Source organism: Emydura macquarii, unplaced genomic scaffold (assembly GCF_026122565.2).
Source record: "Emydura macquarii macquarii isolate MOO-44397 ecotype Brisbane River unplaced genomic scaffold, CSIRO-AGI_Emac_v2 contig_2768, whole genome shotgun sequence".
NCBI lineage: Eukaryota > Metazoa > Chordata > Testudines > Chelidae > Emydura > Emydura macquarii.
The window spans coordinates 28,202,415-28,226,616 of NW_027132905.1; the positions used below are offsets into that span (position 1 = coordinate 28,202,415).

Consider the following 24,202-nt stretch of genomic DNA (forward strand, 5'->3'; position numbering starts at 1 on the left):
ACAATACATATAAGTAAGGGAGCAGAATTATGGTTTTTGGTAAGTAATAACACTACTGAGGTTGTAGTCTTAACCACAATGTTGCATTAATATAGGTATTTGCATTTAATTAGCGTGCTTCTGTTTTGGATCATCTTATTACCTTGAGCAAATAAACATTTCAGCAATTTCCCTTATAAAAACTCTTTTGTAGTAAATATCTGTACATCTGACTAACCTGGTGCACTCTGGCTTAATCTTAAATGTGTGTGGATTTGTTTTGCTTAATGCTTTTGCTGTCATGACTCATTCCTATAGGTGAATAAATGTCAATTATATAGAAAAGTAAAGACAGGTGAATAGTCATATTAGTTTGAAATGGTGTGGTCTTTCTAATGATCTGTTGCATTATAGTTCGTGCTATTTGTATGAAGTAAAACTTCAAGTGTATCACTGACACTATCTTTTCTAGGTTCCTTTATATGAATAGAGAATTGGATAATGCATATTTTTAAAATGTAACTAGTGAAATGCAAGACATTTGCCTGAAAACCATGTGTGTATGTATTATAATAAACCTGCAGTTGGAAGAGGTGAGGGCTCATGTTACTATACAATCTGCTATGTGAAAGGTTTGTCTTCTGCCACATGAGAAATGTTTGTGCTCATAATGCCTCCCCTGCTTAGTATAGGTCTTACCTGGCTTCAATATTCTCTCTCTCTCTCTCTCTCAAATTTCTGCTTGCCATGTTTTCTTCATCTTTTTGTTGCTGTAAGGTATAGCTATTAAACTTAATATGATCTGTATAGTGCTTATTGTCCCTCCGAGCATGACATGACTTGAGACTTGGAACTTACCAAGATAGTGGCAGAGCTGGGAATAGAAACTGTGACACTAGGCCAATCCACTGTTTTCTTTTCTTCCACTGTGAGTAGCGTCTAATGGGTAGCTAACTTCGTTGATTTAGTATGTTTTGCCTTTCATAAATTACACTTATGCCCGCAGAAATTTGTCAGTCTTTAAAGTGCTACAGGACTCTCATAGTCTGTATACAGCAAAAACAAACACGGCTACCCCTCTGGAACTGAGTTCCTTGTATGAGAGATGCTTAAAGTATTGGACCTCCTATTTGTAGTAGTCATACTCCAAAAAGGCATTATTTTCTAAAGTTTATAACCATGAGTGTTTGGGAAAACCTATGCCGGCATAGTTAACTATTAAACCCAGATTAGCTGTAAATTATAGTCACTGGCTTATTGTCTAGATGAAATGAGGCATGGATGAGCTAGCTGGCTGAAGCTCAATCTAAATAAAACTGAGGTGAAGCTGGCTGCTAGAAGATATATCAAACATTGTCTGCGTTCACCCCCATTTATTTATTTGTGCCCATCAGTTGTTAGAGGTAGCAGTGCAGAAGGTGCCATTAAGCAACCACTTGACAGCAGTGTAAAGGTTTTTTTTTACCTCTTTAGTCTGGTTTGGAGATTCTTTCAGATGCAGAATGTGCACCTCAAGCACAAATTACTGCAACACAGTCTACATGGGACCATCCCTTTATATCCGCCTGGAAACTGAAGCTGTACTAGCTTCCTAAGGTTGATGGGATTTTAAGGTTTTGCTCTGACCTGTAAATGCACCCTCTTGTGCTAGGTGTTGCCAACATGGGCTGGTAACACAAATAAATGATGGTTTGGGACTAGTTTACCTGAGACCTTTCCATCCTTATGCCATGCTGCCACCACCACCGCAGTCAGTGAAGGTGCTTGAGCCAGAGCCAACCCACTTCCTCTGTATCCAGTCCAAAATAAATAAGGCTGTCAATTAATCTCAGTTAATGAATGCAATTAATGCAAAACAAATTAACTAGATTTAAAAAGATAGTCGTGATTAATTGTGCTGTTAAACAATAGTAGCATATCAATTTAAATTTATTATAAATATTTTTGGATGTTCTACATTTTCAAAAATATTGATTTCAGTTACAACACAGAATGCAAAGTGTACAGTGTTCACTTTATATTTTTATTATAAATATTTGCACTGTAAAAGGGAAACCAAAGAAATAGTATTTTTCAATTCACCTCATACAAGTCCACTCAGTCCTACTTCTTGTTCAGGCAATAGCTAAGACAAACAAGTTTGTTTACATTTATGGGAGATACTGTAAATAAGAAGCAGGCAGCATTATCACCTGAAAAAGAGAACAGGCATTCGCGTGGCACTGTTGTAGCTGGTATTGCAAGATATTACATGCCAGATCTGCTAAACATTCATATGCCCCTTCACACTTTGACTTATAGGCGCTGAGTTTTACATTTTGTTTTTGAGTGCAGTTATGTAATAAATAATTATGATGATGATTCTGCATTTGTAAGTTGCACTTTCATGATAGAGATTGCACTACAGCACTTGTATGAAGTGAATTGAAAATTACTGTTACTCTATCTTATTTACAGTGCAAATATTTGTAATAAAAGATAATATAAAATGAGCACTGTACACTTTGTAATTGAAATCAATATATTTGAAAACATAGAAAAACATCCACAAATATTTATAATAAAATTGATATTCTGTTATTGTTTAGCAGTGCAATTAAAACCACAATTAATTGCAACTATTTTTTAAATCATTTGACAGTCCTAAAAATAACCTAAACTTGTTGGGCTTCAAAGCATGCTGCAAGGTCTGCCTATTTACCTAGTCTTCAAGGATTGTAAAGGCTTGTGTCTGGGGGGATCTTTTGGATTTTTATTCTAGTTTGGGAAGAGACTTAATCAGATTTATAACACTTGACAATGGCCTGGAGCTGTAGAGCCCAGGATAGGCATTGCTTGTACTCTGCATTTACTTACATCGGAATTCAGATATAGTATAAATGTTGAAAAGAAAATTACAATTTTAGGTATTAGTAAATACTAAATACTTGTTAAAACTTTTCAGAAAAACTGGAGTAGCTGTTTGGGGAGTGGATCAATAATATATGGATTCTATATAAGTCTAACAAAATACATTAGAAATAATTATTTGTTTTTTTCCAGCAAATTGAAAAGCTTTCTGCCTCTTTCACTGTTTCATTTAAATTTACGTAGACATTTTAAAAAAGCATCTATCCAGTGCCCTGAGTGCCTTTGCCATATATGGGGAAAAATAAAAAATGAATGCAGCTGCCTCCTTGCACATTCAAAGAGAAGAGGAGAAAAACCACTCCAATAGCATTTTTCCCATTCTCATAGCATGCATTCCCACAGCAGTGCCTGGAAAATGTTCTATAGAAACTATTTCTTATTAGACTGCTGATGGCAGCTACCTGCCTTATTACTAAAATCACTAGGTTTTTTGTTTTGTTTACAGCTGAGTGCAGTGGTCATTTCACTACATTTGTCTTTTCAGTAAAGAGGAGTAGTATGTTATCTGCTTTGTCATTCACTGTAGCTTTCTGTCTATGTCAAACACTGTTTAATAGTAATAATTGTAATAATTTTCATTCTTACTCTGCAGACCTCTATCTTCATTGTCTCATCTCTTTACTAGCTTCCCTGATATTCCTTGGCTTTCAGGGGTGTGGTAGTCTGTGTTTGTACTGCACTTCTCTTATATGGGGAAGGGCATGGGCTTTAAGGAAACACTTTGTCTTTTGACTGCTGCAGGGAAAAGGGGTGTGTGTGTGTGTGTGTGTGTGTGTGATTACTGCCATGTTCCTCAGTAAATCAATTGGCAGATGAGTATTGTAGAACTCAACAGGAGTTGAGGAGAACCTTTCCTTAGTAGCAGTGTGAAGAGGGAAGAAGGCTTTCCCTGTTTTATGCAGGGTCCAGCATGTTGGGGCTCTGATCTTGATTGTGACTTCTGGGCACTACTATGAAACAAATAGTACATAGAAATGGAGGGCATGGAGAATAGTTGTGTGCACAGGAAGGAAGAAAGCAGTTAATATTCTGAAAAACTATTGTCAACACTAAAAGCGTTACTGGCATAGATGTATCAGTTAAGAGTATAAATAAACCACAACCTTACCAATGTCAACAAAAGCTGTAATGTAGGTGCAGTTATAACAGCAAAAAGTGCTTTTGCTGTTACAGCTTATTCATTTAGAAAACTGGCTTAAGCTGTACAAGCCAAAGAAGCTGTGTCTCCATTAAGGAGGCGTTGCAGGTATAGTTATACCAGCAAACCCTTTTAAATGTAGGTAAGGCCTACATATCGGCAGAGAGAGAGAGAATTAACTATGACTGTTTTGAGTGCGGGGGTAAGAAACTCAGTGTTAAAACACTTAGGGAAGATTTTAAGTGCCCAAAACAACTTCTTAAGATGGACTGAAGAAGACAAAGGGCATCACATTAAAAAATAATAAATCATGAGCAAAATCTCCTTTACAGAGGGAGGTATGGGCACTTTTCTTCAGCAGTCAAATACATTCCTCCTTTATGCAATTCACAGTTGATTAGTCTTCCCATTCTTCTGTGTACATACAAGGAAAACACCAAATGATGATCTAATAGATTCTGGTACAGCCCGAGAATTTAAAAAGAGAACCTTATCCTAAATCATTAAAGATTTCATACATTTGTCAGGGATAGATTCTTGACCCATATTTGTGTGCTAGTGCTTTTTTAAATAAACTATGACACTATTGGGGATGTGTTTCATGCAGTGGCGGTGGAACCCTATCATACTCTGTATGCCCGGAGGAAAAAGTGAGGCATTATGTCTGAGTTACCTGTCCTTTCATAGAAGGAAAACATGCCTTTTTCATGTTTCGTTATTAGTAATAATTTTCAAAGGGGAAAAAAAACTTTCCTTTTAGAAAAGGATGCTTCAATTACTGGCATGCCAGTAAACCTTTCACCTCAATTATAGGTAATGCAACTGCATTCCCCATCCCTAGTGTATAGACTCATTTTCTTGGACTGTAGTTGGCCATAAATATAGATTAATTCAAATGAAGCATGCCTTTCACTCTGATTTTTTTTTTTTTTTTCCCCTTTAAGTCTTCAGTGAACTTCAGCCCTAGGGAAGGGAGGGAGAACGGACATACTTAACTACAGTGCTAAGATGTTTGGCTCAACGTGGGTTAGAGTGGAAGACTTTGAATTCTATAAGTTACTATTATAAAAATTTGCTACTACTACTCTAAAAGATATTTAAGCCCATGTACAGCAAATATGCTTTAAGAACCAAATGTGGGTCCTTTTAAAACATCTTGCATTTACAAAGAAAAAACCCAGAAGTGTGAGCTTTATGGCCTTTGCATAAATGGTTTTACACCTTATCACCAAAAAACAATTGGGGATGGGAGGGAAGGGAGAGGGGAAGTGTGTGCATTGTAAAGTACTATTAGCTGGGCTTGACCATCTTGTTCTAGATACACTTGTTGGTTTTATAAGTAATGTGAGAACTGGGAAAGATCTCTTTTAATAGATATCATATGCATCACAGGTTATTTATATGGGTGATATTATCTCGACTGATGATCTAGAGTTAACTCAAAGGAAGTTGTCGGGGAATCCTACAGGAAATGAAACAATGGCAGAGACTTGAGGTTAATGGCTTCAAAAGAGTTAAGATAATATAGCTGGGCCATTACTGGGTAAGAAATTTCGGGTCTGGTTCCATCCAGGCTGGAATGGTTCACTGTTCCCAAGGCTAAAACCTGGGATCACAGGGGATGTTAATCCTTGAAGATGTGTTGTGGGTGGTTCTTTTTTTTTTTTTTTTTTTTGGGTGGCTGGAGACTGCCCCAGCTATCAGTGAAAGCTGATTGAGACACTCTCTTGGTCAGAAGGCATACTGCAATAGATGAGTCTGCTTCTCCCAACATGAGGTGGTTAGCTGGCCTCCGAGGAACTTACACCTTAATCTTTCCTTGCCAGGATTTTTAAGGCAGATCACACCTATGCATGTAGGCCTCTATTTTTACCCTCTATCCTATGAGCTTTGTATGTTTTTGGGAAATGAATGAATGCTTTGTTTTGAAGATTGGTTTGGCACCTGTAAGCCCCTTCCCCCCTACAAGATAATTAAAGCAACTCAAAAAACAATCTGGGTCCAGGTCATGGGAACCCAATTAGGAATCAGGGCCTGCAGCCCCGAGATCCAGTCTACGTGGCTGGATATTGAGAGTACACTCAGTGTGAGGTATAGAAAGATAGGCTTGTTGTTTCAGGAGTGCACTTGAAAGGAATTTAAAGGGGTGTAAGGTCCCATTAGCCCTGTCACGGTAACAAACAATGGGGGGCATAGAATATTTCTAGAGCATTAAGGGAATAAAAAATGCTTAAATTCAGGAGTCGTCTGTTCTTTTAGAACTTACTCCGTGCAGTGTTATTCCACTAGTATCTTTAAAATATTTAACTCTACAGCATGTAATTGGTTAATGCCTTTAAAAAATTTAAGGGCATTCCTAACCACACACACTAAGGCCTTGCCTACACTAGACTTTGAAAATGTGTTAGTGTTATGCGAACATGTTTTAAAAGTCTAGTGGGACAAGATATGCTGCTTTTAAAGATGTACTAAATCAGTTGAGTTAAAACCTAGAAGGGAGAAGTAACTGACATTTGATTAATTGAGATTATACTAAATAGAAATTTGGCAACTCCATAAGTCTTCACACGCTTGGGAGTTCTAGAACTGCAGCATTCCTTTAAGTTATTTATGTTCCAGCTTTGACACCATCTTAAGGTTTTGTTGAATGAGAAGGGGATTTCTGTGTTTTTTACAACATCAAGATTGCTCGGATGGGTAGTCTCTGGTCCTTCTCCAAAATTGGGGAAAGCGTGCATGGGTTGTGGGAGGTAGGGGAACCCAGAGTAATGTGAGTTTTCAGGAAGCCTTGGGGTAGGAGTTGTTTCATTAAGGAATAGATATTTTGAACGACTTATAAAGTTTTTGTGCTAATTAGGGAAAACTGATCAGATGAAAACTTGTAAAATAGAACCAATTCATGCGGAGGCTGTCGTGTGTCAGTGGTCACTGTGTAGTGACTGCTTTTCATTTCCTTTTCTCCCCAATTAGAAGATACTTGTCTGCTTCATTAGTAATTGTTTTAAGAATAGTTCACTAAGACACTGAAAATTCAGATTTATAATTTGACTTCTATGCTTATATACTGCTATTATGTGAAAGATGCTAGATAAGCGTATCTACATCTTGTAAAAGGAAAGTTATCTGGAATTTAGTCTGATCTCTCACTTGGCAGTAAAAGCTAACTTGCCTCTTACCACTAATCTAAAAGAATAAATGTTACCTCTCTTTGAAGATTTAAGAGGAAATACTTTGCAATTATTTGAGGGTAAGAAAATGAAACTTGTCCCTCCAGCCTGTTGCCACTTAACAATCCAAAGCCAGTGCACATGTAACCATTGCATCCTGCTGTTTGTCTGCTTTCTTAAATATTAGGAGTCGATGCAGTAAGACAGATGATGTCCAGGTCTGTTGTCAGTGTCTCAGGTTAGGGCATCTGTACCTGTATTTCTCCCTAGTGATCCAGCAGAGGCACTCACTTCTAGACTTCCTACTCTTCAGCAGTCACCTCTCTTGCGTGGGGACACACCTCCCTCCTTCCTGAGCAGAGTATTTCGAAGCTGCACAATTCCCTGTCTACATTTGTGAATTCCTCAGTGAAGTTGGCCTAGCTAAAGCAGGCCTGCATTGCTTCTCTCCTCAGAGGCTACAAATAGTGTAACTGCTGTAGTTTTCACACAGTTCTTTCTAAGCAAGCACTTCTAGTCTTAAAAATATACATGTGTTCTAACAAGTTTACTAGAGATCATCCCAACTCCAGCATGGGCTCTGGCAAGAGTCCTTCAAACCTTACCAAGGGGTTTTTCTGTGGTTACAAGTTTGTGACTGCTTGAGCTCAGAAACAAGAACACGGATGAATCTGAGAGTCACTCCATCCCATTTTCCATCTTTGAGCTGCCGAGACCGTGAATAGGTAATTGTCCAAAGGCTGGGTTTGGAGGTCAAGGAGAATACCAATTACCTAACTATTTCCTGGAAACTCTCTCAATGAAAAACTGTCTTGCTGACCCGTTTTAAGTCTTTGGAAGCTGATAATGCTTTCCAGCATTTACAGTAGTGCTCCTTCCCCCTTAAAGAAGTTAAATACAATCCCACAGTAATATGTACATACATACAATGAAATCATAAGATACTTACACTTATTAAGGTTTGTTCAGGATATTGCAGGAAATTGCCAGATCTGTCAGTCAGCATTGAAAACAAAAATTATCTGCTCTCATGTCAAATAATAAATATTAGCTTGTGAATTTTAGAAAGCAGCATTATGGACTGCTATATAGCATCAGTCTTTATGGAACTATTATGTGTTCTCAAGGTAGCCAAATTTTTAATAACTGCATGTGCTGGAAGTAATGTTGATTTTTTTGAGGTGCAGCCTCATGTTAAGCAAAGATCATGCTCCTATGCCTCTTCAGGGAAAAGTATGTAGACACTGAGTGTCAGAAATGTCTTTCAGTATTGATTACGTTTACCTTGCAGGAATTGAAAGATGTGGGCCATCGTGATCAGATGGCTGCAGCCAGAGGAATTCTGCAGAAGAACATTCCTATACTTTACACTGCTTCTCAGGCCTGTCTGCAGCATCCAGATGTAGCAGCTTACAAAGCCAACAGGGACTTGATCTACAAACAACTGCAGCAAGCAGTCACAGGCATCTCAAATGCAGCCCAAGCCACAGCATCTGATGATGCTGCCCAACAGCAGAGTGGAGGGGGAGAGTTGGCATATGCACTTAACAACTTTGATGTAAGTATTGAACCTCTTTGAAAAACTATAACTTAAAACTGCTTGTAAATCAGTTAAAGGTGAGAAAAGCTCATGGGAGATAACTTGGACAACCATGAAATTGTATTTTGAGGGAGGATAATCTGTTATAGCAATATATTGAGACTACCGTACTTCAGTACAAAGTGATTTTTCAGATAGTATTAAAGGCAAAACGTTTTGGCCTACTATTTTTGTGATCATCAAAACATTTACATTGATACTAACAAAATTAAAACTTTCTGTAAATACACACTGGAGCCACACTGATTCTGACTGGAGACTTGTGAATTGCCAAATTAAGGGTAAACTAGCTTTGTTCAAACAAAATAAGGAGACTTAATCACAGTATAACTTGGTCATTTTGAAATTTAGTATAGTTTTAATGATTTGACACTATAGCATGACAGAAAATATTCTCTACTATCTAATACATTCTTGTAGTGTAGTAATAAGTAGTTTGTTCTTAATAGCATGAGATTTCACTACAATTTGACTAGCACTTTGTAGAGAAGTGTAGTTTCGTGACCCTTGAGAATTATTCAGTATGGAGATAATTTGGAGGGGCGTGTATGCACCAAATGTTCTGTGAGACTAATAGAAAACTGTTCCAAAAGTCAAAGTTCCTTGTTAATATAACCCATGATACGGTATCCAGGTGTGTTGGGATGAAACTTTAGGCTGAAGACAGAATTGTCCAGTAAAGAAATTTGTGGGGCCATAATCTTCACTAAACAAATCCGTTATAAAATGTCCTGCCTTGTTCCAAAGGCTCTGCAGTATTGAAAGTATATTTTTTGAAGATTTGCTTTGCTTCACTTTGAAGGTTATGTGACCCACTCACCTAGCCGCTAGAAAAACTAGTTTTTAAAAAAAAACAACCACCAAAAAGAAAACCACACAGATTCTAGTATTGTCTCAGCCAGTTGTGTTGTATTTAGGAATTGGAGATTACACATGGATATGAATGTGGAATGGAAAGTGCAAAGATATGGACACTCATCAGAATGTCCATTACTATATGGAGGTCACCTCAAACAAGTGCCAGTGCAATCACATACTTTATTGCATGCTTATTAAAAGAATTATTTGGGATACTAGATTAGCCTTAAAACTATTACTGGTGCAGCCTTGGTCTTCAAGCTGGTTTTCTGTACCTACAATGACCTCAGAATAATAAAGAAGTTACTAATATACTTCATAAATACCTACTTTGGAAAACATTTAATGCAGCCATTTTTAAGTCTCTCACACTGCCCACTGTTCAACTGGCTTGCTTCACTTTGGCAACTGTTACTTCCCTTTTTGTCCATACCTTTTTACTTTACCCACTCTCCTCTCTGGAAGCTTGTTCTCCTATCTTTCCAAAATAAAGTAAAACAAAATCTAACACAAATGCATATATAAATATGCAGTAGACATGTGGCAGCCTCCTTGCTTGCTTTGCTTGTATATTGAATCCTTTTTCCATACACTTAATCTCTAGGCTTTGCCTACACTAAGGAATTTTTACAGAAAACTCCACCTGTTGCTGGTTCAGCTGAACCAGCATTTGCAACATTTAGAAATCCTAATGTAGACTGCAGGCTCTGGCAGCTGCTTTTGACATCATATTGATTAGAGTTGCTCTGAGTAAGTTTAATTGACACAGTGCCTGAAAATGGCTTGCCAGAGTCAGCAATCTTTAGTGTAAACATTTGTGCATCTGAACCAAAATTAGCAATGGTTAAAGAGGTTTCACAGAAATTTTCAGACAGGTGTTTTAGGTTATCCTCTTCTGGACACAGCCTATCTTGTTGTTCAACACTTAACCTAATAGAACGCTTGATCTTGACTGGTTCTTCTGGGTGCTAACACGAGATTTCAGATTTTATGATGATTGAGCTTTATTATATAAAAGCATTCCATATGAAAGAGTAGGTTTGGGGAAGTGGTAATGGTAAAACCACACTGTAGTTCAGCCTTTGGCTTTGCTGCTTTAGCTCCGATTGCTTACTGTGATGTTTCTAGTAGGACCAAATACCTAATTTTCTTTGTTCTGTTTAATTTAAATGAAAGTGGCTCAAGTGATACATGGGTGAGCTTTCTAGCCGTCAGACCTCATATAGTGAGTCTTCTCTTGCAACATAGTCAGTGGCTGTTCAATGTGCCAGTCTGAAAAGGTACCATAATATATCACCCAGCCCACTTGCCTTTGCAAGCATTCACCTCCCACTAGAAGGGGGAGAAACAGAATAGGTGTTCATTTATGTAGATGGGAATTCTCAACTTTTTTCTTTGAGGCCCCCTTGACACGCTATAAAAACTCCAGGGCCCGGGGTGGGGAAGGGAGGGATGGGCCTCAGAGCATTAGCCATGGGGCGTCTCGGGAATAAGCGTAGTTTGACTACTATATTTGGAGGGAGACAGGAGAGGGAGCACCACCTCCACCCTTGAAAGCCACCCAGCCTGTCAGGGTGGGGAGAGGGGTGTAACCAAAAATTATAATTCAAAGGACGGAGACTCGGCTCAGCTCAAAGTTTGAAAACCGCTCAGAGTGCAGGCAGGGGATACCTGGGGCTGTGTTCCAGAAGGGCCCCTTCCCCTCCCTCTCCACAGTCACTGCTCCCCGATGGTTCTGACAGCCCCAAAGCTGGATCTCTCTTCCTGAGTCGCCCTCACTGGCTGCACAAGTAGTCAAAGGGGGCTGGGAGTTGAGGAGCAGTGACAGCACCAGGCACCAGCAGCGGGAGGAGGAGGAGATGGGGAAGAGCCATGGCTGCCTGCTCCATGGCACCAGCCAGAGCAGCAGCTGCCCTGCACTTCCTGTTCCTAGCTCTGGCTTCCTGACTCCAGAGGCCAGAGCCTTGGGGGCGGGGAGGAGGTTGGGAGCGTGTCCCAAACTCCGCCCACAGGCTCAGGGCAGGGCATCAGGGCTTGCAGACGCCCTGAAACTGGCTTGTGGATCCCCCAGGCGGCTGTGGACCCGTGGCTGAGAACCACTGATGTAATCTTGATCTCTCTGCTTAATTTCCTGCTAACAGCCAAGTAGTAGTGAGTTCTTGTTGTGTAGACTGTGCTTTCCACTCAGTGTGGTGTTAGAACTATAATATAGTTTTAAATAAATACCAAAAGATATTTAGAATGCTGGCTAAGTATAATGGGCTGTAGTGCCATACAAGATCAGTGACATGTCAACGGCTTGTATAGAGGGTTCAGAGTTGCAGCAACGCTATAAATGTGTAAGAAGAATGCTATAGTGTGCTTTAAAGAGACGAAACATGCTTCAGAATTCCTGTAAGTAGCTGTGGAGTCTTGGAAGAGGAAGTGAAGTGAGTGCTCGTGGAACTTATTCAGTGTTATGAGCTGACTGTCAGAATGTCAATTCAGAAGTTTGTGCTCTTTTTCTAAAGAACATCTAAAATGGCAAAATCTTTTTTCTATAAAAAAGTTCTGCAGTTTGTTTATTTTAATAATGTGTTAAAATGCACCTGGGGTGATGAATGATACACAAAGTTTCAGCCTGAAGAGAATTTCTGTGTTGTCGTTATGACCTGCCTCCCTCGACTTCCCCCAAGGATTGAAAGTGGAACTGCTGTGATACACCCTTAACTCTCTCAATATGAACTGTGCTGCAGTAAGAATCAGTTAAGATACACCAGTGATTTGCTTGAAGATACTGACTTCTGTGGTGGTTTAAACCTTACTGTAAACATTTCATGTCAAAATTTTTGCTTTTGAGAACAATTTACATAGTAGTCTGCATGATTGCATAGAGGGGGAGGGAAGGGAGTGGATAAATTGGGGCAGAGTATCACCATAGTTAATCTACCCTAGATCATCTTTTTTTATGATGGGGGTAATTGCATTTGACAACTGAAGTAATTAAGTCTTGTACAGATTGACATGTAGTTACTTAGAGTTCAGTAGCCTGCACCTGATTTAGCCTGGCATATTTGAATCTGTAATTCCTGTAACATGCTTTTCTTGTGGCCAAATTTTGTTTAGCTGTCAACATACAATGCTCATCATTTTTTTTGCAGTAACTTAATGCATTGGGGAAGCCTTTTAAAAAAAATTACTGGACTACGTAGGAAAGTTACTTGTCACAAGCACACTTTTTTGGTTGTCTTTGAAGACTGAGAATGGATTTGCTGCAACTATTCCAAGGTTGACTCATTTTGGAAAAGGGTAACAAGTGATGTCAGTTACTGATTGCTGTAAACTTTCCTTTACTAGAAACAAATTATTGTGGATCCTTTGAGCTTCAGTGAGGAACGTTTTAGGCCTTCCCTGGAAGAGCGCTTGGAGAGCATCATTAGTGGAGCAGCCCTAATGGCTGATTCATCTTGCACACGTGATGACCGACGGGAACGCATAGTTGCAGAGTGTAATGCAGTGCGACAGGCCTTGCAGGATTTACTCTCAGAATACATGGGGAACGTGAGTATCCTAGACATCTTAATTTTAAGGTGGTTATTTTAACTTATATATGAGGACTGTAAAACTACCAATGAACCTGTATTCCTTGATCTTAAATAGTATCTTATTTGCATGAACGGAATTGAAATACTGAAAATGAAATCATTTGGCCTCTTTCCTTCCCTCTCCAAGAAACTGCTTTTTTACCATAAAATCCTAATTCCAGAAATTGTCTTTAATGTTTGAATGCATTCTTAACCATTTATTGGTTTACATGTGTAACGTATAGAAGAGTATATAGAAAGAGCAGAATTTCTGGCCATTTGGGGGTGCTGGCAGGAAGATATTTTTCAATATCTCTTCAATTAACCTTGTATACGCTCAATGTATAATTATTTTAAATCAAATATCTGCATTTCAGGTTTGATTGTGAGAGTTACTTTCACTTAACTTGATCAAGATGATGCTTTAATTATAACTAACATACCGTGATAATTGCAGTTCTTTTCTGACAAATCCCATTGTTAGCATTGGATTCTGAGCAGTTTGCCCTCAAGGAGTTGAAGTTTATACTGTCTAAAATGGTTAAAGTATTTGCTATATTTGTTTTTTCTCTCTAAAGAACTTGGATAACTTACTTCAGTTATATCACATTGAAGATTAGATCAGCCTACATATTTTGGGGGCCCATGGCTCTTAATTTTTTCTACTGTCTAACTTTACTCTGCTTAGTGCAAACTAGGCAGGAATAGAGGATAGCTTTTGCCATGCTGAAAGCTGAATAACTGAATGTCTCTGTTCTGTAATATATCAAGCACTGGACGTGTTAACAAAATGTCCTGGAGTAGGTACTGGGCCTGAGACAGCAATTTACAGATGGCAGTATTTATTTAAATATGCAAAGACAAGTAAACTTCTTGAGACTGTTAAGTATCCTACAAAACTAGGTAAACGGAGGCAGATGAAATTAATTTTTGACAACAAAGACACAGAAATGCACGTGGAAAAGGAATTATTTAAACTATCCATACACATTTCCAAGTTAAAAATTAACCTGTTCTATTCATTCCCTCTGAAGCACCTGCCATTGGCCACTGTCAGAAGACAGAATACTGGGCTAGATGAGCCATTAGTCTGAGATAGTATGGCTGTTATGTTCTAGAACCACCCAGATTGGTGTGTGTATTCGTTTCTGTCTAACCCGGCTTAAGTAGAAGGGATCCATAGACAGGTGACAAAAGTGATTAGTGACATGAGAATACCTCCAAGTGTGGGGAAAAAAAAGGAGGACTAGAATTCTTTAGAGATTTTTCAAAATAAGTAATGGTATGGAGAAGGTAAATAGGAACACTTTTTTCCTACAATATAGAACAAGGGCAGTCAAACAAAACTGAAAGGCAACAAATTTATAACCCATTAAAAGAAAATACTTCTTTTACAATGTACATTTAAACTGTGAAACTCATTGCCACTAGACACTATGCTTGACACAATTCAAAAATTAAGTATTTATATGGAAACTGAGAACAGCCCTAGTTACAATAGCTGTGACTTGTAGAAAGGGATATATAAACCCTTATACTGCAGGTCAGAAGCCAACCACTAACTGACGGCATTTAGGAAGAAAATTCCACTGTGAGCAAGATATTCTGTTACAGGGTGTTTTTATACCTTCATGTGCATCATCTGACATGGCAGTGAAGTTTGAGAATATATGCTTACCAGTTGACACCTAAAACTATAGCAAGAAGTAAATGTTGTCTTGATATATTTTTTGGATGTGGGTAGAATTAGGATGTGTTTTCTTCCTGTTGAAACTTGGTCAGCTGCCAGTGTAAGACTTCAAGGCAGTGACATCTTGGCAGAAAGGAATTATCTTATTTGTTTAGCTGTATACTGTTAACATGTGTGGTATGCTAATTAAAGGTATACCCTCTGAGTTAGGAAGACTGTTTTCCTATTTATCTCCTTTTTAACACATTGTGAAATTAGTGATGCATAATGATTTTTTTTTAAAAAAAATCCCTGCAATACTGTGATTGTGCACAGCCTATCTTGGAAAACTGAGATTAGAAGCTCAGTGAAATCAAGAGGAAAAAGCAATTGAAAAGTTATGGTGAAAATGTGGGACACAGTTTAAAAATACGTATCAAAGCTAGCAAATCTCAAAATGTTTGTCAAAGAATGAGTCACATAGACCATCTTAAAAATGGTGAAAAGGGAACAGTACATGTGAGGAACAAAGGGACCTGGTAATTATATAACAGTGATGGAGAGAACTTTATATAGAATAAAGCACTGCTACAGAATCCAGCTTTCTCCAGTTGACGTGGACTTGTTTTTCCCACAGTCTCCTTCTAAAGAAGCAAATGAAGTTGGCGTAAGACTATGATCAGGCATTAAGTCCTTCCTTCATTTGCACAATACTAATTGTGCATTATAAATCTGATTTGAGTGATAGAATCAGAGATATTGAAAAGTGCAAAGCTTCAAAAATGGAAGACTGATGCTGGATGATACTGAAAATGTATGTTTGGGGATAGAAATGTCCTCAGGCAGACTCACTTTCAATCTTTAGACTTTATTTCTAAGGACTCCTGTAGCTTCTGGGATTCATTTCAGATGCTGCAGGCATTCTAGAGTTGCTCCTCAATAGTGTGTACTCTGATTTAAAATTTGGTGTTTTGAGGACAATGGTTAAGCTGATTAATTCTCTGATCCCTTGAGGTCCACCCTTAGGTGCTCTGTAAAAGGTTATGGGTATCAAACTCTTACTAGGATGTGGAATGACATTTTCCATTTGATTCCATCTGCTAGAAATGCAGAGTTTTAAGCAGCAGGGAGTATATTCTGCAGACTTGTCTTAGGCTTCTCCAATGCTCCTAGCACCTGCTTGCATCATCATTAAGGTTCCCAGCTTGGTTCTGAAAGCATGAAATGTGACTTTCGCATTAAACTGAGGAGGGAATCTTGCCCCTTTGTGGCCTCTTCACTTAGTTCCATGCATACTTCCCTCCCACTTTATACCTGATAGTATATGTCCTTTGTTAGCAGTGATTGCCATGTTTTCTAAGGGCATGTCTTGTCTACAAAGCTAAGTCAACTTAAGGCAGCTTACGTACACCTAACTATGTAAGTGTACACACTACACTGCTCCCACTGCTGTAACTCACCCACTATGCTGATCTGGTAAATTCACCTTGACCAGAAGCGTAAGGCTTAGGCTGATGTAGTTTGGGCGACAGTGTCAGTATAGACACTGCATTACTTGCATCCCCTGCTGGCTGTCAGTGTGGCTGACAGCTGGAGCCATGAATCTGACAAGAATGTCAATTTTTTCTGCTGCAAGGGTCCTTGTTTTGAAATTGGGGTGGGGGTGTGGTCCAGCTGTGAGCCCCAACAGTGCTGACAGCTGGAGCTCCACTGCCTGGGGCTGAGAGGCCAAACTGTGGGCTCCCTGCAGAGATCCTAGCTGGAACCTGGCTCCCCACTCTGTACAGAGCCCCCTCAGGCTGGGAGCTGAGAACCAGGGCGACAGCTGGACTCCAGCTGGGAGCGCTGTGGGGAGCTGAGTGCCTGGGCTCTCAGCCCCCAACACTGGCCATCTTATATCAGTGCAAGCACTTCTGGTGAGGATGCGCACCACTGATGGAGGGAGGGTAGTGTGGACATGAAAAACCGTAGTAATTACTGTGGTGGCTGAAAGTTGACCTAACATAGGTCAACTTAATTGTGTAGTGTAGACATGGCCTAAGCCATCAACATTGTCCTCATTAAGCTTGATTTCTCCACTTCACCACAATCCAGTAACCTCAATGCCAACTCTGAGGGTGTAAACTCATTAGTTTACTTAACAAATTTACAGATACAAAGGCTTGATGTAAAATAATCTCAGGCTGCATGTTTCACACCTGCAGTTCAGAATTTGCTTTTCGGTGGTGAAGTCTGTGGAGATAGTCCATGGGTTGTGGACTTTTGTGTACGTCCTTAAAAATATAGGGGTTGGTTAGTATTTTCTTTGATATACATGCTATTTGTTCAAAGGTTCTGAGGCGAAGGTTTTTTCTTTTAGAGGCCTTTTCTTCCAAGTCATACCCTTTTTTTTCTTAAGAGGGAGGGATTGCAACACAGATTGCCATCAGTGCAGTTTGAAGGATTCAGCAAATAACTCTTCTTTTTAAACTTCAGTATCAACCTTGAAGTCTTTCTTCATGGAGTACTCTCATACCTTGTTTTCCCTTTGAAATTTTCCTTTTAATTTACTAAAAGTTTCTAGTCATAGTGCTGAGTGGAAGATCAAGAATAGAGGGCTAAAAACCCTGGTATTGCAGTAGGAGGACCAAAGTGTTTGGTCCAGACTGACAGTGGAGCAGCATAACTGTCCAGGTTATTTTTGAATGTGAAAAACTAAACTTCAGTTTATCAAAAAACATCGACAACTACATCTGTAACGCACATTATCTCAAGCTTTAAATAAGTTAACAGTTAACTGTGGTAGAGCATTCAAATATTCATACAAGTATTTGTCCTGGAAGCACTTTATTAAATGAAAACAAAATTGCTCGTGTTTGGTGTATGTAGTTTGGCTGTCCAACAGCCACTTGCAGTCCTATTTATGTCCTATATATTGTTCTTTCCTCTACCTCCAAGAACCCACTTGAATGATGCCCAAGTGAATGTCATGTTTAATTTTATCATATTGAGCAAGATGCACAACACAAATATGGCAGTAGAGAAGTAACAGAGAAGTATTTATTCACAATTGCCAAAATTAAAACATAGGTGCCTAGAGACCAAATAAATTGAGGACCTGCAATGTGTCCTAATGACAGTGTATAGGGTGGAGCCTTCCTAAATCCAACTATGACCTGTGACGTCACCTCCCCTGACTAAATTCCGGTAATAAACTGGGGGAGGAGCCCACCCACAGTACCAGAGACAGAGCTAATTCTTGCCAATCTACTCCCAGTATTACAGTATCACATGAGTTTTATCTAGGTTGATCGTCAGCCAAGTAACTCTCATCCATATCTGTGTCTCTCTTGCATTTGCCCAAGCATGCACTGCCATTGGCTGGAATAGATAAAATAAGCATATGAAACTGAGGGTGTCTACACTGCCGAGTGAAGTCAGCTTATTTAAAGTTGACTTTCAGCAGCTGATTTTTAGAAGTCGCAGCAGTGTGTATGCACTACGCTGTTTGCACAGGTTTGCTGTCCCACAGTGCAACTAGCCATGGTGGCTGTTGGGACAAGTGTCATCGTCCTATGATGCAATGCTGCTTCCCCCTCTCTTCTTCCTCCAAACAAACAGGAAAACTGTTTTTGAGCTGTTTTTTTACTCTGCGCACTCGCCATTGCTGCGGAGACATGGAGCCGTCTCAACTCTGCACTGTTATTGTGAGCGTCACAAATACATCGTGACTTATCGAGTATTTTCGAAGTAGAGCAAGAAGCCGAAGCACAGGCAACAGCGATGCCACCGAGGCTGCACTGCTACAAGCCATCGAGCAGAACAATTCACGATTGCTGCAGGCTGTAACGCATCATCTGCAGTCTGTGGAGCACAGGTTCTGGTTCTGGGAAACAAACACAGACTGGTGGGACTGCATCGTTATGCAGCTGTGGGATGATGACCAGTGGCTGCAAAACTTTCGTATGCGAAAGGCAACTTTCCTAGAACTGTGCTCAGAGCTGGTCCTGTCCCTGAAGCGCGTGAATACTCGCTTGAGATGAGCTCTGACGGTGGAGAAGAGAGTCGCCATCACTCTGTGAAAGCTGGCAACCCACGACTGTTACTGCTCGGTTGGGAATCATTTCAGAGTCAGTAAACCTACAGTGGGCACAGCCGTGATTCAAGTATGCAGGGCCATCAGTAGACTTCTGCTGCGAAGGATAATGACTTTGGGAAAGTGCAAGACATAGTGGATGGATTTGCCACGATGGGGTTCCCAAACTGCGGGGGGGAGGTGGAAATTGATGGGATGCACATCCCCATCTTAGCACCTGCCCACCTAGCTACTGAGTACATAAACCGCAAGGGGTACTTTTCTATGGTCCTGCAGGGCCTTGTGGATCACAGGGGTCGTTTCACAGACATCAGTGTGGGTTGGTCTGGGAAGGTTCATGATGCGCGTATTTTGTAATTCGGGGCTGTTCTCTAATGCAGGTGGGCACTTTTTTCCCCGGACCAAAAAATTCACATCAGGGGTGTGGAAATGCCATAGTGATCCTGGGGGATCCTGCTTACCCCTTGCTCCCTTGGCTAATGAAGCCATACACTGGGCACCTTGACAGTGACAAGGAGTGCTTGTCACAGCTGTAAATTGGTTTTACAAAAAATACATTAGAATGTTAAATTTGGACTCTGCTTCAAAATTCTCTATTCTGTGAATTAATCTTTTGGAATAATTCTAAAATTCCTACAAAATGCTAAATCCTCAGTCTTGTTAAATATACCTGTCAAATAGAATTGCACTTATTAATGAAGTCCTAAACAGTGCTACTTGAGTGTTTTTTTTTTCAAAGGCAAGATTATAGAGCATGGAAGTTTTCACAGTGACTACTGATCTGTAGATAAATAGGATTTTAGCCTCCAGCATGATTATGCTCTCATCCTGTAAAAGTATTACACACACAACTTGACTTTTTAATTCCCCTCTTGGATGGAAAAACAAGAATCTGACAAACACATGAAACTTGAGCCACAACTCCCCTTCTTCCTTTTACCCTCTCAAATACAGACTGGATTAATTTCTTCCTGCAAACTGCTGACTGGAAGATGATGAGGGGTGGAGGGGGAGAATTCAGGTACACTTTGCATTTCTTTATATTCCCTGTATCAGAAGAGCTGTGCAGAGGTTTAGTGCAATAGGCAAGTGATCTACTCCTATAGCAGCTGGGCATGATGGGGAATAGAGCATAGATTTTTAACTTAGACAAGCTCACACAGTCTATGGAAGAGTCAGGAATAGAACCCTGATCCAGTAGTCCTAATTCAAAGAGCCATGCTCTGGCCATTAGACATGCTCTTTTTATACTTCTTTTAGACTGAATGCTCATATGTAGCTTGTTTCCATGAAGCTGTGTTGTGTGTGCTGTGCTAGAGGGGGGAGTATCTGAGAGACCAGTTGTGTGACTGGTGCAAGTTACAGCTGACTGTGTGTGTGTGTGTGTGTGTGTGTGTGTGTGCTTGTGACTGGTGCAGTTACAGGGACCGTTTGGCAGGTGAGGGTGTGTCTGATAGGTTGATTGGGAGTGCTTTGATCCAGGTGGGCTTTGAGGGGTAATTGCAGGGGCGGGGCAACTGCCCCAGCCTTATAAAAAGCAGCCAGCTGAGTGGCAAACAGAGGGGTGGCTAACAGAAGGAGAAGGAGGGAGTTTGCCTGGGAGTTCGCCTGCGGAGAGAGCCCACTGCAGGTTTTTGCCTTTCAGACATTGCTGAGCAGGAAATACAGCATCTGAGGAGGCTCTCAGAGGAAAGGCATGGAGAGGGAGCGATCAGTTGTTGTCACCTGCACTGGATGTGCTATGTTTGTCTTCCTCCCACAGGATAGAGATGACTTCATCTGTACCAAGTGCAGGCTGGTTTCCTTATTGGAAGAGAAGGTTAAAGGACTAGAGACCCAAATATCAACCCTGCGTTGCATTAAAGAAAACGATGTCTTTCTGCACCGGGCACAGGCACAGTGTAAGGAAGATTCAGAAAAGGCCGGGCAGGCGAAACTGAAGAACGGGGAAGAAAATTGGTAGCATGTGACCTCCCGAAGAAAGAGAACCTATGTGCCCACTATGCAGATAGAAGTAAGGAATCGTTTTCATCCTCTCTGCACAAGTACTACGGCGGAGAATGATTTGGAGGACCCTTCGGAGGGAATGGATCAAAAGGAGACCCATTTGATCAGAAGGCAAGGGATGCATTCTCCTAGGGATGGGGGTTCCACGACCACCATTCCGAAGAGGAAGAGAAGGGTGATGGTGGTCGGGGACTCCCTCCAAAGGGGGACAGAGTCATCCATCTGCCGTCCGGACCGGGAAACTAGAGAAGTGTGCTGCTTGCCTGGAGCTAGGATTACAGATGTGACGGAGAGACTGCCAAAACTTATCAAGTCCTCAGACCGCTACCCCTTCCTACTTCTCCACGTGGGCACCAATGACACTGCCAAGAATGATCTTGAGTGGATCACTGCGGACTATGTGGCTCTGGGAAAAGAGATAAAGGAGTTTGAAGCGCAAGTGGTGTTCTCATCCATCCTCCCTGTTCAGGGAAAAGGCCCAGGTAGGGACCGTCACATTGTGGAAGTAAATGCGTGGTTACGCAGGTGGTGTCGAAGAGAGGGCTTTGGATTCTTCGATCATGGAATGTTGTTCCAGGAAGAAGAATTACTAGGAAGAGACGGGATTCATCTAACGAAGAGAGGGAAGAGTATCTTCGCGGACAGGCTGGCTAACCTAGTGAGGAGGGCTTTAAACTAGTTTTGACGGGGGACGGGGACCTAAGCCCAAAGGTAAGTGGGGAAGAGGGACACCACAAGGAAGCAGAAGGAGGAGGGTGCAGCAGGGGAGGCCTCCCGATTCACACTGTGAAAGTTGGCCAATCAGCCACTTATCTCAAGTACCTGTACACAAATGCAAGAAGCCTGGGAAACAAGCAGGAAGAACTGGAAGTCCTGGCACAGTCAAGAAACTACGACATGATTGGAATAACTGAGACTTGGTGGAGTAACTCACATGATTGGAGCACTGTCATGGATGGGTATAAACTGTTCAGGAAGGACAGGGAGGGGCGAAAGGGTGGAGGAGTTGCACTGTATGTAAGAGAGCACTATGACTGCTCTGAGCTCCAGTATGAAACTGGAGGTAAGTCAGTTGAGTGTCTCTGGGTTAAGCTTAGAAGCAAGAACAATAAGCGTGATGTCGTGGTGGGTGTCTGTTACAGACCACCAGACCAAGAGGATGAGGTAGATGAGGCTTTCTTTACTCAACTAGGGAAAGTTTCCAGTTCACAGGACTTGATTCTCAAGGGAGACTTCAGTCACCCTGACATCTGCTGGAAGAGCAATACAGCAGAGCACAAACAATCCAGGAAGTTTTTGGAGAGTGTCGCAGACAATTTCCTGGTGCAAGTGCTGGAGCAACCAACTAGGGGCCGTGCTTCCCTTGACCTGCTGCTCACAAACAGGGAAGATTTGGTAGGGGAAGTAGAAGTGGGTGGCAACCTAGGCAGCAGTGACCATGAGATGGTCGAGTTCAGGATCCTGACAAAAGGAAGAAAGGAGAACAGCAGGATCCGGACCATGGACTTCAGAAAAGCAGACTTTGACTCCCTCAGGGAACTGATGGGCAGGATTCCCTGGGAGGCTAATATGAGGGGGAAAGGAACCCAAGAGAGCTGGCTGTATTTTAAAGAGACCTTATTGAGGGCACAAGAGCAAACCATCCCGATGTGCAGAAAGAATAGCAAATATGGTAGGCGTCCAGCTTGGCTTAACAAAGATGTCCTTGGCGAACTTAAACGCAAAAAAGAAGCTTTCAAGAAGTGGAAGCTTGGTCAGATGACTAGGAAGGATTATAAAAATACTGCTCGAACATGCAGGAATGAAATCAGGAAGGCCAAAGCACAATTGGAGTTGCAGCTAGCAAGGGATGTGAAGGGGAGCAAGAAGGGTTTCTACAGGCATGTTGCCAACAAGAGGAAGATTCGGGAAAGTGTGGGCCCCTTAGAGAATGAGGGAGGCAACCTAGTGACGGAGGATGTGGAGAAAGCTGAGGTACTCAATGCCTTTTTTGCCTCTGTCTTCACAGACAAGATCAGCTCCCAGACTGCTGTACTGGGTGGCACAGAATGGGAAGGAGGCGAACATCCCGCAGTGCTGAAGAAACAGGTCCAAGACTATTTAGAAGGATTAGACATACACAAGTCCATGGGGCTGGATGCAATGCACCCAAGGGTGCTGAGGGAGTTGGCTGATGTGATTTCAGAGCCATTGGCTATTATCTTTGAAAGCTCGTGGCAACAGGGGGAGGTCCCTGAGGACTGGAAAAAAGCAAATATAGTGCCCATCTTCAAAAAAGGGAGGAAAGAGAATCTAGGGAACTACAGACCGGTCAGCCTCACTTCAATCCCTGGAAAAATCACGGAGCAGGTCCTTAAGGAATCCATTTTAAGGCACTTGGAAGAGAGGAAGGTGATCAGGAACAGTCAACATGGATTCACCAAGGGAAAGTCATGCCTGACCAACCTGATGGCTTTCTATGAAGAGGTGACTGGCTCTGTGGATGTAAGGAAGGCGGTGGACGTGATATACCTTGACTTTAGCAAAGCTTTTGATACTGTCTCTCACAGTATTCTTATCAGCAAGTTAAAGAAGTATGGGTTGGATGAATGGACTATAAAATGGATAGAGAACTGGCTAGAGCATAGGGCTCAACGAGTAGTGATCAATGGCTCCATGTCTAGCTGGCAACCGGTCACAAGCGGAGTTCCCCAGGGGTCGGTCCTGGGGCCGGTTTTGTTCAACGTCTTTATTAATGATCTGGAGGATGGGGTAGATTGCACCCTCAGCAAGTTTGCGGATGACACTAAGCTGGGGGGAGTGACAGATACCCTGGAAGGTAGGAATAGGATACAGAGTGACCTAAACAAACTGGAGGATTGGGCCAAAAGAAATCTAATGAGGTTCAACAAGAACAAGTGCAGAGTCCTCCACTTAGGAAGGAAGAATCCCATGCACAGCTATAGACTGGGGACCGACGAGCTGGGCAGCAGCTCTGCAGAAAAGGACCTGTGGGTAACAGTGGATAAAAAGCTGGATATGAGTCAGCAGTGTGCCCTGGTTGTCAAGAAGGCTAATAGCATATTGGGCTGCATTAGGAGGGGCATTGCTAGCAGGTCATGGGAAGTGATTATTCCCCTCTATTCAGCATTGGTGAGGCCCCATTTGGAGTTTTATGTCCAGTTTTGGGCCACCCACTACAAGAAGGATGTGGACAAGTTGGAGAGAGTCCAGCGGAGGGCAACAAAAATGATTAG

At 41.3% G+C, this 24,202-nt stretch overlaps 1 protein-coding gene across 4 annotated transcripts in view; it reads left to right on the forward strand.

The window, feature by feature from the left end:
- The window catches only part of CTNNA1 (catenin alpha 1), a 200,290-nt gene that overhangs the window by 57,140 nt on the left and 118,948 nt on the right, over positions 1–24,202 (forward strand). For all 4 annotated transcript variants that reach the window (XM_067566787.1, XM_067566788.1, XM_067566789.1 and 1 more), the window contains exons 6-7: positions 8,486–8,752; positions 12,989–13,192. In XM_067566787.1, coding sequence (XP_067422888.1) covers positions 8,486–8,752; positions 12,989–13,192 — 471 coding nt within the window. The remainder of the gene's footprint in view (positions 1–8,485; positions 8,753–12,988; positions 13,193–24,202) is intronic.